This window comes from Artemia franciscana, chromosome 5, assembly GCF_032884065.1.
Source record: "Artemia franciscana chromosome 5, ASM3288406v1, whole genome shotgun sequence".
NCBI lineage: Eukaryota > Metazoa > Arthropoda > Branchiopoda > Anostraca > Artemiidae > Artemia > Artemia franciscana.
The window spans coordinates 13,258,329-13,277,875 of record NC_088867.1 but is presented as its reverse complement, the minus strand read 5'-3'; the positions used below and the strand labels follow the sequence as shown (position 1 = coordinate 13,277,875).

At 35.3% G+C, this 19,547-nt stretch overlaps 1 protein-coding gene across 1 annotated transcript in view; it reads right to left on the bottom strand.

Moving 5' to 3' along the window:
* Positions 1-19,160, bottom strand: part of LOC136026994 (photoreceptor-specific nuclear receptor-like) — a 47,366-nt gene extending 28,206 nt beyond the window's left edge. Inside the window, exon 1 of the mRNA XM_065703876.1 lies at positions 19,109-19,160. Within this exon, the coding sequence (XP_065559948.1) occupies positions 19,109-19,136 (28 nt within the window). The 5' untranslated portion in view covers positions 19,137-19,160. The remainder of the gene's footprint in view (positions 1-19,108) is intronic.
* Between the last annotated feature and the right edge of the window lie 387 nt (positions 19,161-19,547).

The window sequence follows — 19,547 nt, the reverse complement described above, 5'->3', positions numbered from 1 at the left end:
TACTAATCTTGATGAAACTTATATATTTAAAATCAGCATTAAACTGCGATTCTTTTGATGTAGCTATTGATATCAAAATTCAATTTTTTAGAGTTTTGGTTACTATTGAGCCGGGTCGCTCCTTTACAGTTCGTTACCACGAACTGTTTGATAGAGAATCATCATTTGTAATAATTGCAAATTTTTATGATTTGGAAATTTATATATATATATATATATATACATATATATATATATATCCATATATATATATTTATATGCATATATATATATATATATATATATATATATATATATATATATATATATATATATATATATATATATATATATATATATATATATATATATATATATATACATATATATATATACATATATATGCATATAAATATATATTCATATATATATATATATATATATATATATATATATATATATATATATATATATATATATATATATATATATATATATATATTTATGCATATATATATATATATATATATATATATACATATATATATATATTTATTTATGCATATATATATATATATATATATATATATATATATATATATATATATATATATATATATATATATATATATATATATATATATACAGGAGCAACCACAAAATAATTTACAAGGGTCTAAACACGCAAAAATTATAATATATATTAGGCGAGGAGGTGGTTTTGAATTGTTTTGCAAGAGAATGTAAGATTTTTTCTAAGATTTTGCTGGGGAATTCCCGGGGTAGGAAGTTGGGTGGTAATTCTTATTCTTTTATCTTTCAAAGGCACCATATGTCCTTTATTTGCTAGCGGCAGGTGCTATAGAATCGAATTTCTTGATTTAAAAAGTAATTCTTCTATCCGAGCTATGACTTGAATGTGATAACACAGACAATTCTATTTCCATAATAATTACCTTTAGCCGACATGAGAGTCTACTTTGCGGGATGAAATCAGTGAACTACCGAGGGGCGAATAAAAAGCGGAGCATCTAGAGTAGAAAAGTTGACTCGTTGATTCAATTCACTTTTCGAGGGAGATTTAAAGGGGTTAACGAAGCAGAAGTGAAGAACTATAGAGAAATTGTTTGTACATTTCGAACAAATTGATGTATTGACATTGTATTCTCCAAACACCTGATCATTTTAAGCAATCATTTATTGAAGAGTCGGAAGTACTTTTTAAAGGACACTGTTTTTCATTGACTTTATCGGAGAGGATGGTGCTTGAAATAGTAATATATTGTAATATATTATGTAATTGCAATATATTATGACCTTTCATTCAAATAACCTAGCGTTTTCAGAACTGTCCTACAAGATAGTGTAACGAAATTTAAGAGTTCAAATCGCCAGCCCCTCTTCAAAAACATTAATAGGATTATTCCGATTAGTTTCACCCTGCATCTCCAATACGCGTTAGATTTCCTCTAAAATACAACGTTTGCGAAATTTGTATATTTGTGTCACGGTGTTGTCCCATTTAATAACCAGTACAAGCGACACGACAGTAACACGGGTTCTGTCGCTGTAACATGGGTGACAGTAATTTAAAACGAACAGAGATAACACAAAGAAGAATAAGACTAACGTCTTCTCTGCAGTGCTACAACCTCCACTACAAATAACAACTCACTGCAGCATCAAGCCGCCTGAGACCAATAAAACTGCGGACACTCCTCCTCTATATCAATCTTCTCAAAGCCTCCGTCTTTACACCGACCAAAGAAGTTACAATTTCCTTTAAATCCCTCCTGGTGACCTCCTTTCCTCCATTAGGGGAATACTTGCTTTTCGTGTGCTCCTAGATGATTGGCTGAAAAAGGACGATCTTTGGCGAACTGTCATCCTTCATTCACAGAACATTCCCTGTCCATCTCAACTTTTATCTCAGTGTGGACCTAGGAAGAGGGATAGAACTACATTTTTCGTACAGCTTACTGTTTGAAAGACGATCAGTCAGACGGGTGCGCATTGGCAATTTCTCTAGAAACCACAAAACTGATCCCCCTCCCATTCCTCTTCCAAATGACGTTCTGTTCCCTAGAATGCTTAGGGAGTGTTAGCCCTACTCCCGTTTGTGGTCATTTCTGTTTATTTTATGTTTGACTTGGTTATATTTTTATATTTTCTGTTCTTTGGGTTTCTTTGGGTTTTTGGGCTTCATACATTAATTAATAGTGATTTAAGGTATTTTCACCCTTGAATTATTACTTGACTTTATTTTTGCTCGTATTTAGTTTAATGACTTTTCTTGACTCTAGACTTTTTTTGAAAAACTACTTTTGTGGAAAAAGTTTTTTTAAATTTATTTATGTTCGTTTTCACTTGACATAGCTTTTATATTGCTTGATAAAAGAACATTTTTAAGACTCTTTTGGTTTTTCTCCATAAGAATCAAGGTTTTAGCCAACAACTTATAGTTTGGACCAAATTTGCAACAAATTCTAATATTAGTTGTATTATGGTGCTTTGGATGGATGGGTACGGGGAACAATATTGAAAAAAATGCGTTGAAAATCTACATAATCTTTGGTATTCCATAGGGCTGAAGGAATTCTGACCACCATCATTTTACAACCATGAGCATAGACAAAAATTTATCAACTATCCTCTTAACCCAGCCCAGAAAGTTTTATGAACTATTAGTTATGTGACTTGAGAGCATCTTTAGGAATTTAATCACCATCAAGCTGGACAGAGTTAGGTATCCCTGGCGGCGTTCTAAGAGCAGCTGACTGGGCACCTTCTGCTTCTAGAAAGACCTCATTACTATCTCTAATCCTTTACCACGACTTTTCCGGACTCCGATCCTTTTTGACAATATAGCTTTAAATCCCTGAACGTAATGGATAGGATTAACTAGTATAGGATCAATATTCAATTACAGGTTAAGCGACATGATAAATCACATTCTAGAGGCTTACTTGCCGTATGGCATTCAAATTTGGGGGTGGGGGACAATTAATCTGTCACAAGAAATACACCTGTGGCAAAGGCAATTTTTTATATAGATAGCAGAATAAATGAATAACTGATGCTTTCCAATTAAAAATGCCAATTTAAAACAAAATGGTACTATTTTCAACTTAATGGGCAATGAAGAATTAACATCTGGAATTACAAAAGTGTTACAAATACAGATAAAATATTAATATTTTGGATTATTTATAGTGGTTCTAAGATTCAGAACCGAAGGTTCTAAGATTATTTATCTTAGTGGTTCTAAGATTCAGAGGAGGTGGAATCCATGAAAACAAAATTAATACAAAACTAATAAAGAAAAAGTAAACAAAATCAATAAGTGTTTCAAAATAAAAGTAAAGAGTGATATCAAAACTTCAAACAAACTGAAATTGAACTAAATACGAGAGGTTGCTGACATCTCCAAACCCTTGCGTTTTTTATTAAAGCCCAACATATTAAAGGTATTTATGCCAGGGTCGCCACCCGGTGAAAAAGAAATCACAAAATTTGGTTGTTTGGTTGATTTAGTGTGTTTGTTCAATAATCTAGTGATTTATGTGCTGATTTAGTGATTTTTTTCTTTATGTAATATAAACAATCACTAGAAATAGTGATAAATTACTAGGAATAGCAACCCTAATTTATGGTATCTCAATAAAGCATAAGAAAACCTTTACTGAGCAAAAAGAGCGGATGGTCGTGATGACATTCAGCCCACTACCAAGGGGATGGCTTTTGTTTGCTTAAGTTTTAATGTTGCTTTTATTTTCTTTTGAAAAAAAAAAATTTTTCCACATAACTGAAATAAATGTTTTTCGTGAGTGATAATAGAATATAATGTGTTTAAATGTGTAAAATAATGTGTTTAAATATTTATTTCAAAACTGAAATAAAAGTGTTCAGTGATGACATAATACACGATGATAGAACATGTCTTTTATCAAACTGACGGAAATCCAATATGCAACTGATATGTTCACTCTATATATAACATATTTACTAAGCAGCATACACGCTAATTTCTTTAAGTTTCCAAATTTTGCACCTCCATAAAAAAATAATAAGCTAAATTATACCCTCCTCTACCCCCCATTCAGTCAATTTGTTTTTTGTGTTGCCTGGATTTATCACCAATTTTTAGTTAAAACGTTTTCACCTTGATTTCCAAATGACAACAATTAACATTCATTTGATTCTTTATATTTACCATTCCTTTCATTTTTGAATAAAAATATAAGTAATGTCACTGCCCATTTATTGTATTTTAAATTTATATTTCAAGGGAGGTGAGCAAAATATATGCTTTACTGAATTTATTGTTATTAGATTGTGGTTTGGAGTAGAGCCTAGAAAGTAACCAAGACGGTGATGTATTTAGAACCTATAATTATTAGGGGCTCGTACATGAAATGATGCAAATGGAGTAATGTTAAGTATTTTGTTGCGTCATTATTCTTAAATTAAACACCATTGAAGGAAAAACATCTTAAAAAACTGAATTGTAGAGGCTAGTCTATATGTGTCGATGGATTATATCACTTTAAAGGTTTGGCAAGTGATGACAAAGATACTTTTAGATAAGCACCCTAAGTTTCAAGAATTTTGTTTTCGAGTTTGTATACATAAGATCTTGTTCTGTACTATCAGATTTTCTTAAATCATCCCTCTTTTAACTCTAAACTTTCACCCCTGTTTAAGCTTTCCCATGAAAATTCGCGGAAGAATGTCACCATGGAAAATACTACTACTACTACTACTACTACTACTAATAACTCACTGCAGAACCAAGCCACCTGAGACCAACAAAGCTACGCACGCTCTTCCTCCAACCTAATCCATTTTTCCCTTAAAATATTTCAATATGTTTTCCGATATCAAATGCTAAGTGTGGACAACATACAAATTGCGTAACTTGTAGCCTTTTCCTCAGGAACTATGGGGATCTTGTCACCCCCAAGGACATTGTTATGAGACCTTTCAACTGTGATGAATCAGATGGCCTTTTCCGATTTTGATCAATTATCTTCGGGGGAAAATGGACTTGAAAAAGGGCTAGTCTCCCCCCGATCTTTTTGGTCAGCTAAAAAGGACACTAGAACTCTTAATTTTCGCTAGATTGAGTCTTCTCCAGATCTTCTAGGACCATTGGTTCAATACAACCATCCATGGAAAAAAAAATGCATCCGGGATCCTTCTTCTGGCAAAAGAATTTAAAATTCCAAATGTTTGTAGATGGGAGTTGCAAACCCCTACAGTAGGGCTCTCTGATATACTGGATCTGATAGTGTGATTTTTAATAACATTGCTTGACTTTTTGGGGATTTTACCTATTACCCCTGTTTCAAAATTAGTCAAATTTTCTAAGGCTCGTATCTTTTGATGGGTAACATTAAACTTATTGAATTTTACATATTAGGAATCAACATAAAAAGCCAATTATTTTGATCTACTGTTACCAAACTATTGCGCGGAGTTGCTCCTTACTTGCATTTTATTACCACGAAATGTTTGATAAAAAAAAAGCCCGATTCTTAATACAACCTCAAGTTAGAACTTTAAGTAGTCAAAACAAAAAAAGAGTCTTAGCTTTTTCGTAATTACCTCTACCGGAAAGGCAATTACGTATATCAATCTCGCTTGAAAAAAAATAACAAAAAAAAACAACTAAAGCTTTGTTGGCACGCCCAATTTTCTTTTCTAAACGTTTCGTTATCAGTGCTCGTCTAAAGTTGTAGCGTTTTACCAATCAAATGGCCCATGTATACAAAGAACTTAGATGGCTAACCATTTGTAATCCTAGTTGGAATTCAGGCTGAGAAAAAGTATTAAAAAAAAAGTACTTCATATTTTATTATATTAAAACTTACCATATTCTGATTCAAAAATTTTGAAATTAGTCCAGAAATGTCAAAATTCTTGAAAAACTAAGAGTTTCAAAAGTACTTCAGACTCTGATGTCCGGTGCTGTAAATGAGATGGGTAAATGGTCCGAACAAGCACCGTTAGATTCAGCCGAGATCGACTCTGTGCCCAGCTTACATGTCACAGAGTGATGAAGGTTCGAAATAATTTTTTCAGTGCCTAAGCAGATTAGCACTTATCCTCATTGGTAACTTCAAATCAGCCTGAAAAAACGCTCAGCAAAAGAATAACCTAGAGATATGATCGCATCTCGAGTTGTAAGCGCGGATTTCCAAATAAGCATAACTGTTAGGGGATTGTCCTAACATTGAAAATACGCTACTTTGTGAACCTCGTATTACCTAGTGCCTTTTGATTTACCTCACTGCTAAGAGGTAAATAAATTATATTTCCCATAGAGGTTTATGGTATGAAATGTTTAGTTGGGTCGGAAACATAAAATTTTTAGCGTCCATACGCAACACCAAATTTGAAGTCCTGCCCCTCTTTTTTTTCCTACATTACTGCCTGAAAGTTTCAACTCAATAACCTAAGTCATTGCCTAGAAACTGCAAATAGTTTGACAACCCGGGTACAAACCGGGTCTTTTGATTTCCTCAAGTACTCGTGCCGTTTCTAGAATAAGGCTTTGGGAGACTATGATAATATTACCTTAGCGAACAATCTCTAAGAGCTTTTAGCTGATCAGACAACCGAGGCCAAACATGGCTACCTTTTCAACTAAAATCTGACTTTGAACAATGGCTAAATTCTACAACTTAAAAGTATCGCGATTGGGCTGCGGGAGCTATGTTGACTACCTAGGCATGAGAAGGAGACAGGCTGCATTAAATCACTTTTGGCACAAAAAATGGCACTAGAAATTTGAATTCACAATCCGATTAGTCCCTTCCCTAGTTTCAACAACCATCTTTCCCATACAAAATGGCTGGGAAAAAGTTTTGGACCGCTTTGCCCTTTGTCAGGGCCCGTTTTCGGGTAGACTGATATTTTTTTTTTTTTTTTTTTTTGTCTTTCCTTGTGGATTGGGTTCCACTTATTCCTAAGACTTAAACATATAGGTTTCCATCCAGAAGAAGTAAAGTCCTTTTTGCTCTAGTAAGCCCCGTTTTTTTTCATGGGAACTGTGTCCTAGAAAACACTTTTTCACATTAAGTTCTTCGTGGCCCAAGGACTTACCCCTTTAAGTTTTAAAAGGATCAGGGACAAAAAATTTTGGGCCCAACTTCAATTAATTTGGCTCTAAGTGACACACCAAATACTATGGAAGAATATGGTATGAAATGGGAAGGTAGAACTCTCCTAAACTGGGATTACGTAGGCAAAATGATTCAGTGTCTAAGACATAAATGTGAGCAAAATTAAGAGATTTTTTTTAGATTTTGGAAATTTAGGAAGTTTGAACAAATTTGAAAATTAAGGTTGAGAAAACCAAGTTGCTTTAGTAAGAGATAAATGAAGATGAACAATCAATTCTATGTGAAAAGAAAAATGACCGATTGAAAATTATTAGCACAGAGAGTGGATACAGCGAAGTAAAACAACAATGGCGCAGGTTGTTTTTTTTCCAATTTAAAAAATAAAACTAAAAAATAAGAGAGCATGTCTTGAAACTAAGATTAGTATTTTAGAAGTCACACTAATAAAAGTGTTAAAGAATAGCTTCGAAACCGAGGCGCTTCGAAAGACGAGCCATAAATTTAGAAACAAATTTTCCAAAGGATAGTTTCAGGTGCTCGTTTGAAGGACAATAAAAAAGAAAACTATAAGAAAAAATTTGCTTTGATATTACTTTTTAAAAAAAAGTGGGTAAGATGGTTAGTTCAAGTTTTACGGGTTAAGAATGGAAGTTGCCAAAGTTGATTGAAATAAATTAGTTAGGGCGATGAAAGTCTGCCAACTAACAAGGCAGACGCGAAGACACACAGCTAGGTCCAATTATCTAAAGGAGGACACGACAAGAACCGCGTACTTGAGGAGGAGCTTCATCCGGCGCTGCACTTCTATCTGAAACGATCTTCCTGGGGATGTTATTCCTACAAATCCCTCTGTTGATTCCTTCAAAAAAAGGTTCAACAGAAATTTAAACCTCGAGGTTTCAGAATCAGGTAAGTGAATAGCGGCATATCAGATACCTTTAAGCACCTGGCGCCGTTAATATAGGAATTAACAAAGGTGTGATGTTCGCTATAATTTTCACTAGCCTGTCTTTAGGCCAGCTCCACTTTCCATAGGATATTCGTAACTGAAACTTCTGTCCTTTTAAAACAAGACTTTCCGCAAATAATGCCTAAAATCTGGATTGTCGACGGAATGATTTAGCTTTATTTATAGTGTTACTTATTAACTAATAAATTATGGTGAGACCATTCATATGCCATTTTATTCATAGTGAAAAGTGCTCAAACAGTTCGAGTTCGAATATCTTGAATTTTAGGAAAGGAGCAACTTGTGCTAAAAGCAACAATAGCTAAAAAAAAAATTAAGAAAAAAGAAAAAAGAGATTCTGGAACAAGGGCAATAGTTCAAAACGCGTAAAATTTATTAAAATTTTAAGTTACACACCAGAAACTACGATCCTGTGGAAATTTAATCAATTTACGAATAACGGCAGATCAAACTAAAATAAGATTGATATTGACAGAAATTACAATATCAAATTTACAAATTCAGCTTGACCCTATTACAGAGATTTCAAGCCCCTATATACGAAATACGAAGTTGTTTTTTGTTTCGAGAAGGGTGACCACAAAAAGAGGAGTATTTCGAGAGCTGGAAGTCTATTCGAACGAAATTGAAAGTCCTACTACCCTCTCTAAGTTGTAAAAAAGATTTTGCAAAAGAAAGTCTAATGTTCTGCCATTTCATGGCACAAAATAGCAATTTTAACTCCAATAAGGCTGAAATATTAGCAAATAAGAACTCTGAGATATGTTTATAATTATCAAAATTTATATACACTCTAAGACCACACTGGCTATACATGACGCAAGAAACAAAGAAGAAGCAAATAATAAATGCAAAATATAATCAAATAGGTAAGAAAAACGAGGTTTGTGTCAGCCAGTGGAAAAATACGAAACGAAAATAAGCAAATATTTCGAGAAGGGCCTCCACCAAGTCGTCTTCAGTGCTTCGAAAAAAAAAAACAAAAAAAAACAAAAAAACAAATAAAATCTTTGAAGTGACCTACACAAGAAACGAAAAGACACTCAACATTGATACATTGAGTGTATTTTCTCTGCTTGTGTAGTATAACTTTTCGCATTTATTTTTTTCAGTTTCTCATTGAAAGCTCTTAGCAAATGGGAATTAGTATAATTTTTGGAAACGGGGTTAAACTCACCCAAAAATGGTTGCAATCTTGAAGGAAAAATTTAATAATGAAATACCATGTGTGCGAGAACCCTAAAGATACCATCTACAAAATATAATATTTCTTATTTTTCCAGAGAAGAATTGCCACGCCTCTCTGTTTTTCCCTTGAGGGTGACTTCAACGAACCAATAGTCGTAGACTATTGAAAGAAGGTTCATTAAAATTAAAATTCAAAGATTCAAGAGCCTTTTTGTAAGAAACTGAATAAAACCATCGGGATATTCTGCTTTCTAGTATTGTTTTGCCCATAAAACAGCAATTTTGGTCCTAACAGATCCAAAATGTTTGCGAGTAAAAATTTTAAGAACAATTGAAAGGACAATTATATATCCTTCTAGTCTCAGATGCCCAATCTGCGTGCGTTATACCATTTGTCTGTAAGCATAGAGCCTATAAAAATGAATTGTTATTCTAGACCAATTACCAGTACAAGTAACATTTAAAAAGTATTGCGTAGTCGGACACAATCTATTAGCGTATTGGCCAACTGGTTCTTTAAAAAAAGGAGGGGGGTTGCCTGTTTCTTAAAAAAACTACCCTCATTAGAGATGCTTCAGATGAATTGAACGAACAGTCAGATGACTCTGAATTTAACCGATGGCCTCCCTTTGTTTGGGAGAATACACGTGTAAAGGAGTACAGAGTTAAGTTTGGAAAATGAGCGCCAAATGGTGAAAAACTCCCGTTCTACAGCGGACACGATAACTTATTTAAGAAAATAATAAACTAAATTTAAGAAACTTTTTTTTTAAACCAAACAGTCCGTGGTAACGAACTGTAAGTAAGGAGTGACTCGTGCTTATAATAAACAATACTTTAAAAAGAAGCTTTGGTGAAATATATAATTGAGTTTATAGAGCCCAACAAACCTATGGTCCTCAGAATTTTTGCCAAGTTTTTGAAAAAGGGGCAAGACATCCCCAAAAAGGTGGGAAATCATAATAAAAGTTATGTCATTAATTTCAGCATATCAGAGAACGATACTACAAAAGTTTCAAGTCCTTATGTACGAAGATACTAAATTTTGCATTTTTCCAAGAAAAATGATCACGGAACCGTGTGATAATATCCTTATTTCACAAACTCAGGTAATTAAAATGTTGGGTGTGTTTTTGGATTCTAACCTTTCTTATAAGCCTCATCTCTCCTATCTCCGAAGTATAGTTTCTCGCCATGTTGGTGTCCTCCAGAGAGTTCAATCCTTTCTTCACACTGAGGTAATGGTCCCACTGTATTATAGGTTTTTCGATTCACGACTTTCTTGTTGTTATTCTATTTGGGGTGTGGCAGCTTCTTCTCTAATAACTCCTATGCGACGCCTCCAGAATATAGCTGTGAAAGCTATGTTTGGCCTTCACCAAGTGTACCCCTCTGCTGATTTGTATAATGATACTGGTATTAAAAATGTATTCCCTGGTAAAAAAGAACTGTGTCCTCCTAACTTATAAATTCTTACATAATTCCCTTCTTACAAGCCTGTGTAGTCTTTCCAAATATGTACCTTCTTTTAATCTTTCCCTTTCCCTTCGTCCTATCTCTCCATCGAACTTCCACTGTTTCGAATTTCTATTTTCCGGGCGTTCTCCAGTTTATTTAGCTACCAAACTATGGATATTCTCTTCCCTCCGATATTTCGTGTGAAAGGTCTTTTCCGATATTGTTTAACTCTGCTTGTGGGTTTTTTAGACTGTTGTGAGATTTTTGTATTTTGGTCTTTTCCCGATTTTTTGTCTCTTCGGTCGTAACTTTTGCCACTTTTTGTTATGCATTGATACATATAGTTTTATTTTATATTGCTTTTTTTTTCTTTTCTTTTTTCCTAATATGAAATTATTGTTGTATTGACTGGGCCCCTTAAAAGCTCACCTTTTGGGCTACTCTATCTTATGTATTTGTTTTCTTTTTCATTTACTCTTTCAGTTTTTCTTTATTGTTGTATTTGAGTTATATAGTACTAACAAAAATTAAATGAAATGAAATAAATTTGTTTGTTTTGTTTTCCCCAAATTTGATCGGATCAAACCAGTGTTCTTAGAAATTGGTGAAGAATCATTCAAACGAAAATTAAATGTTCTTCTGCCCTTTTTAAGCATTAAAAAAGATTATTCAATAGCAAAGTTACAATTTCTGCCATTTTGCAATACAAAACAACAATTATGCCCCAAAGAGAGACAGAGCTATCGATTAATAATTCTATGACAGCCAATCCATTCAGAACTATCCAGTAATTGTATACTGATCTTTAGTCCAGGACTTTTAGGGTTTGACCCGGACAAAATTGCAATATAAACGAAAATGGTACCAAAATGATCAGAAAAAAATTCTGTACAACATACTAAAAGTCCCCATAAATCCGAGTGGGGCGAGTACCCGACAAACAGGGGAAAAGGGGGAAATGCGGGGGAAAATGGGAAAAATGCCGAACATGCCCAGAAAATAGTTTAAAGTGAGTTTTCTGGGGTTTTCACATACGCTGATTACGAAATTGACATCTAAAATTCAGTATAGAAAAAGAGTACTACGGAAAACGGGGGAACAGGGGAAAGAGGGGAGAAAAGAGAAGAACATAGGGTAGGGGTAGAAAGCGGTTTGAAAGATATTTTCTGGGGTATTCCTATCTGGTGATTACGAAATTGAGAAATAAAATGATATAAAAAAATCGATTAACATAAAACGGGGAAATTGGGGGGAGGGGAAAAGGGAAATATACAGGGTAGGGGTAGAAAGCATGTGGAAATGTGTTTTCTGGGGTTTTTCTATCTGCTGATCACGAAACTGACCCCTAAAATGAAGGAAAGAAAACGAGAACCATGAAAACCGAACAAAACTGGAAGAAACAACGGAAAAGGGGAAGGGAGGCCTGACTCCTGAGCCAGCTGCTAATGGCTAATAAGTAGGTCTATGGACAAAATAACTCGCTTAAGTATCAAACTTGTACTTTCTTGAATCACAGACATTTCTTACAACCATTTGAATTACTAAACATAAAGAAAACAACCGCTTGGCAGTTATATATAAAATGGCTATTATATGTAAAATTTGCACTTTCGAAGGCAGTATAGTTGACTTGAAAAACACAGCATTGATATCACTAGTCGAGCTCCTCGTCTTCGACAATCTCGTTGTCCCCGTTCAAACAGTTGATACCCTGACATTCTCCGCACGCGAACGTACACGCTAATCCATTTTTCTTGCAGCTGCATCGCGAGTTCTCGCAGCCTGTCTTACAGTTGCATCTCACGACACTCGAAAGAGTCTGAGGTGCGGGCAACAAATGGGTCATCACAGGTGAGTATTTATGGTCTCTGAGGACCCAACCCCAGTCAGCCGGGTCGAGGTCAGCTGGTTCCCCTTTCCAACGGGATAACTGGAGGTGCACTCGCTGGGAGTGGAATGAAGCTGCAGCTTCGGTTGGCGGAAGCCTTTAAGGCTTAACAAACGCCGTAGTATTAGACGAAGAAACTTTTTCCAAGAAAATTCGATGTCGCAGCTTAGTGAGATCTTCGTTTGGTCGTGCTTTATACAAGCTGAGGAGAAGATATTCACCCGCTTTCACAATTTCATCTTTGGACGATGATTCATCCAGAAACACTTTGCATTTTTTTCTGAACACTTCGCTCTTCTTCAAAAGAGGTAGCACAGCTTGCTTTCCAAGTCCGAAAACTCGTGAGGTCGTGTCACATCCCAAGAGTGCGTGCCCTACCAGAATCAGCCTGGATACTTCTCCTATTTTTTTTTTTTTTTTGCACTTCGTTGAAACTCTGTTTGCTTCGCTGAAACACTTCGTTGAAAGCAGAAAACTCTGAAACAATAGTTCTTGGCAACGACACTGACCTTCTGATTCTACTCTTGTATCACCTCCCGCCTAATGCAAAAACACTTTACTTCGAATCGTCAACGAACGCAAAAGAAGCGATAACACGGTTCTGGTGCCTCAACGAAGTGCAAAAAAAAATGGGAGAAGTATCCAGGCTGCTTCTGGTAGGGCACGCACTCTTGGGATGTGACACGACCTCACGAGTTTTCGGACTTGGAAAGCAAGCTGTGCTACCTCTTTTGAAGAAGAGCGAAGTGTTCAGAAAAAAATGCAAAGTGTTTCTGGATGAATCATCGTCCAAAGATGAAATTGTGAAAGCGGGTGAATATCTTCTCCTCAGCTTGTATAAAGCACGACCAAACGAAGATCTCACTAAGCTGCGACATCGAATTTTCTTGGAAAAAGTTTCTTCGTCTACTACTACGGCGTTTGTTAAGCCTGAAAGGCTTCCGCCAACCGAAGCTGCAGCTTCATTCCACTCCCAGCGAGTGCGCCTCCAGGTATCCCGTTGGAAAGGGGAACCAGCTGACCTCGACCCGGCTGACTGGGGTTGGGTCCTCAGAGACCATAAATACTCACCTGTGATGACCCATTTGTTGCCCGCACCTCAGACTCTTTCGAGTGTCGTGAGATGCAACTGTAAGACAGGCTGCGAGAACTCGCGATGCAGCTGCAAGAAAAATGGATTAGCGTGTACGTTCGCGTGCGGAGAATGTCAGGGTATCAACGGTTTGAACAGGGACAACGAGATTGTCGAAGACGAGGAGCTCGACTAGTGATATCAATGCTGTGTTTTTCAAGTCAACTATACTGCCTTCGAAAGTGCAAATTTTACATATAATAGCCATTTTATATATAACTGCCAAGCGGTTGTTTTCTTTATGTTTAGTAATTCAAATGGTTGTAAGAAATGTCTGTGATTCAAGAAAGTACAAGTTTGATACTTAAGCGAGTTATTTTGTCCATAGGCCTACTTATTAGCCATTAGCAGCTGGCTCAGGAGTCAGGCCTCCCTTCCCCTTTTCCGTTGTTTTCTCCAGTTTTGTTCGGTTTTCATGGTTCTCGTTTTCTTTCCTTCATTTTAGGGGTCAGTTTCGTGATCAGCAGATAGAAAAACCCCAGAAAACACATTTCCACATGCTTTCTACCCCTACCCTGTATATTTCCCTTTTCCCCTCCCCCCCCCCCCATTTCCTCGTTTTATGTTAATCGATTTTTTTATTTCATTTTATTTCTCAATTTCGTAATCACCAGATAGGAATACCCCAGAAAATATCTTTCAAACCGCTTTCTACCCCTACCCTGTATTCTTCTCTTTTCTCCCCTCTTTCCCCTGTTCCCCCATTTTGCGTAGTACTCTTTTTCTATACTGAATTTTAGATGTCAATTTCGTAATCAGCGTATGTGAAAACCCCAGAAAACTCACTTTAAACTATTTTCTGGGCATGTTCGGCATTTTTCCCATTTTCCCCCGCATTTCCCCCTTTTCCCCTGTTTTTCGGGTACTCGCCCCACTCGGATTTATGGGGACTTTTAGTATGTTGTACAGAATTTTTTTCTGATCATTTTGGTACCATTTTCGTTTATATTGCAATTTTGTCCGGGTTCGACCCTTTTTTGAGCTAAAAGTCCTGGACTACTTCCCAGTTTCAGAGGCAAAAATACCACGTGATGGTGCATTCACTCCTAAAATGCATATAGTGGTTACTATAGTCATGTATTTTTAAGCTTCATTTAACTATGTTGATTCATCTAAGGTTTAATAAAACGAGGAATAATATTGTCAATTATGCCCTAATATTTTCACTCTCCACGTGGCTTCAGATAAATATAGAGGAGTTTTTCAGAGGTGAAGGGAGTGGTTAGAAATTAATTTCTGATCTCCTTTCATTCATGGGAAGAATTTTGGATTAGGCATGTAATGTGGGTACATGGGTGTTGTATGTTGACTGCTCCCCTTTTGCGGAAATTATTTTCGGAGTAACATGAGATGTTAAACAATTATGCTTAACGGTTCAAATGGTGGAGAGCAGATAGCACTTCTATACCGATTGAGCAGAGATTACCGATAAAATCTTCCTCACGGTGATACTTTAAAATCATTTTACGAGCTCCAGCACCGGCTGACTTCCACAAAGACCTACACAAAAGGCCTATTAGTAGATTCTCCCAGGGGACTAGCCATCATCGAAAGCTTTAGAGAAATTGTGGTTTGATTGTGAAATTAGAATGAAAAGACAATAATTTTACGTCCCTTTTGCTTGCAAGCTTGTCAATCAAAGTGGGTAAAATCACAGGGAACTCCCAAAGCGGCCAAATTATTCAAATTATCATTCCTCTGTGCTGATTTTTAGATTATTCCTAGCGGTTATGCTAGATCATTTTTATGGACTGCGTTTTCCTGGACTTTAAAAAGTAATTTCTGCTCCATTTAATCGAAAAAGAAAATTCACACTTTCTGGTGACGTAATTTTCATTAAAACTTAATATCTTCAGCACAAAACGCTAGGATTTAATGTTTTTTTCTAAGATTACTGGGAAAGTAGGTGTCAGCTTGTAGTTTTCTGTCATTTATTGGGATCTCTTATCCAAGCTCAACAAGGTATAGCAAGACCGCCCAACAAATTATAAATAGTTTGACCCCACAAACTGAAAAAAGTTCACGATCGACACTACAAGGTGATCCTCTAAAGTAACGGACCACCCTAAAAATAAAGTTGTAGATCATTCCGATAATTATACTAATTTCAAGGATCAAGGAAGTATTGTAATATTATATTTTACAAGAACCTTTAAAGGCAACATCTATACGGTATTTCGCTTTCCTATTAATTTCAGAAAAAAATGGACTCATACACATTCGGCATAGTACTACAAATATTTTGATATAATTTTCCATGTAAAAAAATCAATATTTCACGAGGGAGGTTATTTCAGGTTTTTCTATCGGAGTGGAAGAAGCCCTTTTCCTATGGGTGAATTCGGAAGAAACCCATTCTTCTTTTAGAACTTCTTTTTTTAATGCTAGGCCTATGTAAATTTCTTTCCGCTGACCCTCCCTCTAATGAGTTAAAATTTTAAATCTTACATGGTGGTTTGAAAATCTTTTTATTACTTCAGTACTAAATGAGGAAGGCAATTTAATAGACCTTGTTTTTAAGTTGGCATTTGGAATGAATAAAAATTCACTACCTCGATTTGAAAATTTAATCTGACTCGATGAAATTTCCACAGCAGTATTGTCGTATGTACAACCTGAACGCAAAAGAAATGTGAATCTTTTATTTCATGCCTAGCATGAAATAAAAGAAAACAAAGAAAGGAGATTCCCCAAAAAAGTAAAAAAACTGTGAAACATGATGAGAAAATTACGATAATTTAATTACGAGATACTGATCAATGCTCTTGTATTTATTGGTTTAGATTGGAAAAAACCGTTTAGATAAAAAGAAATGGCTTTTTATGCTGATTCCAAATATATAAAGTTCATTAAGTTTAATGTTATCCACCAAAAGCTACGAGCCTGAGAAAATTTGCCTGATTTTCAAAAAAAGGGGTAAGTCCCGCCGAAAAGTAAAGCAATGACAATCACACCATCCGATTAAGCATAGCAGAGAGCAAAATTTGTTAAGGTTTCAAGCTTTTGTCTATAAAATATAGAATTTTGTACTTTTTGATAGAAGAAAGATCACGGATGCGTTTTTATTTGTTTATTCAGGGGTGACCGTGTCGAAATACTGGTCCTTTTTTTAAGTGACCAAAATGATCGGAGGGCATCTAGCCGATCAAAACTTTTAGATAGCCATTTAATTGAGCATAGGAGAAAGGTTCAATTACTATGAAAACGACTCTCCATATTTTCCAAATTTTTAATAACTATGAACATTTGGTGATGACAAAACCCTCCATAGTCCCTGGGGAAAGGGCTGTAAGTTACATAATCTGCCCGTATCGTTCACATATAGCATTTGTTATTGGGACATATACGGAAAATTTTCGGGTTAATTTCCTGCGGGAGGAAGAAATTTGGCGCGTGGAGAATTTTTGGTGGGGAGGAAAGTTTCTGGGAAAATTGTAGCAACATTAATACTTAGAACAAACAGACACTATTCTGTAAAAGAGAGGGGCTGCCCCTTCCTGAACCCTCACACTTTACGCTGCAGTTTGACTTTTTGTCTTGAGTCTTTATGAAAGGCTACTCAAACACATTGACCCTTGATTTTGAATGAGAAGTATTTTTAAAGAGCTTTAAGACATTAACGTAAACAGCAAGGGTCGAAGGAAGGCAAGTCCCCCCCCCCCATTCATATACTAATTTCTATCCGTTTAAAGTTTTATGGTTGATCCTTATTTTCAGATAAAAAAGGTTGCTTTTTTATATTTAATACCACAATTTAATAACTTTTCTCATTTTATCTACCTTTCCATGTATAATGAGAGATTATCGAGAGCCAGTAATGAGCCGCAAAAATTTTTTTTTGATCCCCCCCCCCCCAAGTCTTGTTTGGAAAACTAAAAGCGTTCTATATATTCTACTATTAAATAAAATAGTGTGCTTACTAAAAAAAAAAAATGTTGCACCGGATTTTGATTAGACTCAAGCCCTGGATATTCTTCCCATGTTTATCCCTCTCTTGACGGGCATATATATAACACGATATTGTGATTTGCTAGGCTGTTTATGTTATTTGTGTTTTCTCCCTATTAGGGCGTCGGTCATTTACGTTCATTATGTTTTTTATTATTAAATAAAAAATATTTTAGTTAAGTCCATTTAAATTTTGGTTATTGTTGACAATTGACCAGCAACAAAATTACAAAATAAGTGGCAGCACCTAAAGTGGCATGCACATTTCTACTAAACAACAAATGAGAAATCTAATCATTGCACTTCTTTCACAAATCCATCTGACATACCCATCACCTTTCAACTAACAGCTAACAACAAAAGTAAAGTCATCAGTAACACACAAATTTCAGCTAAATTTCAACAAAACTTCAGTTTCAACTAAACTTCAACTTTCAACTTAAGTTTAAATTAAACTTGAACTAACAACTAAAAATGAAACTAGATTCATCAGTAGCACACAAATTTCAGCTAAACTTCAACAAAACTTCGGTTTCAACTAAATTTCAACTTTTAACTAAAAATAAAAGTAAATTCATCAGTAACACACAAATTTCAGCTAAACTTCAAAAAACTTCAGTTTCAACTAAATTTCAACTTTCAATTTAAGTTTCAACTAAAAATAAAATTAAATTCATCAGTAACACACAAATTTCAACTAAACTTCTGTTTCAACTAAATTAAGCTTTCAAATTAAGTTTCAACTAAACTTCAACTTTCAATTACAAATAAAAGTAAATTCATCTGTAATACACAGATTTATGTCTGGTTTTCTTCTCTTTCGCGCCCGCATTCTCATGGAAAGAAGAAGAAGAAAAAACTTTAGCAATGTTTGGCTTAAAAAGTAGTTTGTATAAGGTGTATTTCTGTGCAAAGTGGGACTATTTGCAAACAGTACAAATTGAATATCAAAATCATACCCTGTAAAATATTTTCGTGGTTATTTGCTGAAGTCGGAGCAGGAAAATTGTACAGAAGAGTGTTCGGGCACAACCCCTCTCCTCTTATATATTTTTTCTCTCAGGTAACTTATTATCAATGTATACTAGCTCAGTAGCGGTTCTAGACCTGGGCAAGGGGGAAGCTTCCCCCTTTTTTCTGACATTAAATTCTTTTTATTTTATATTTTTACATTCCCGTGGTATACCTTGCCCCCTCCTGATTATGAGGCCTAAGGCCATTACGGCACAAACTTCAAATATTTCTACTGAAAATACTGAGTCATATCAATGGCCGTATCCAGGGGGTGGGGTTCTTGTTTGAATTCCACAAAAATGTTATTCAACTAGTAAAAAAGGAAGAAAAATACATGAAAACAACTATTTTTGGTAAACTCCTCCCCTAACAAATCCTGGCTACGGCCCTAGTTATATCCTTACTTGAACTACTATCTTTGTTGTCTTCCATTGTTCAGATCCACCTATACACAAGCTTTCACTTTCACTGTCTTAGGAAGCAAGAAACCAATAAGCCTCAGGACATTTGCGCCGGCTACTTCTTACTTTTGATCCCCTTAGCCAATGAGGAGCCAGAGATGGTCTTTTTTGATTTCCTATTGGCTAAGCAAGTCTCTTGACTTGTGTACCGAGGATTGGATGCCAGTGTTCCATCATGACGCTTGTATTTATCAACAGGGGCTAAGAACTATTAACATATCTGTTTACCTTAAACCATAACACTTACTACATATCCTGTATCACCAATTTTATATGCCCTGCATCTAGTTTTGTTTGAGGCTCTTCGTCCGTACCATCAGTTACTACTTTCTTTTCTGGGCTGTGCAATACAAATTAGTGAGTAGCCCCTAGATTTATGAGC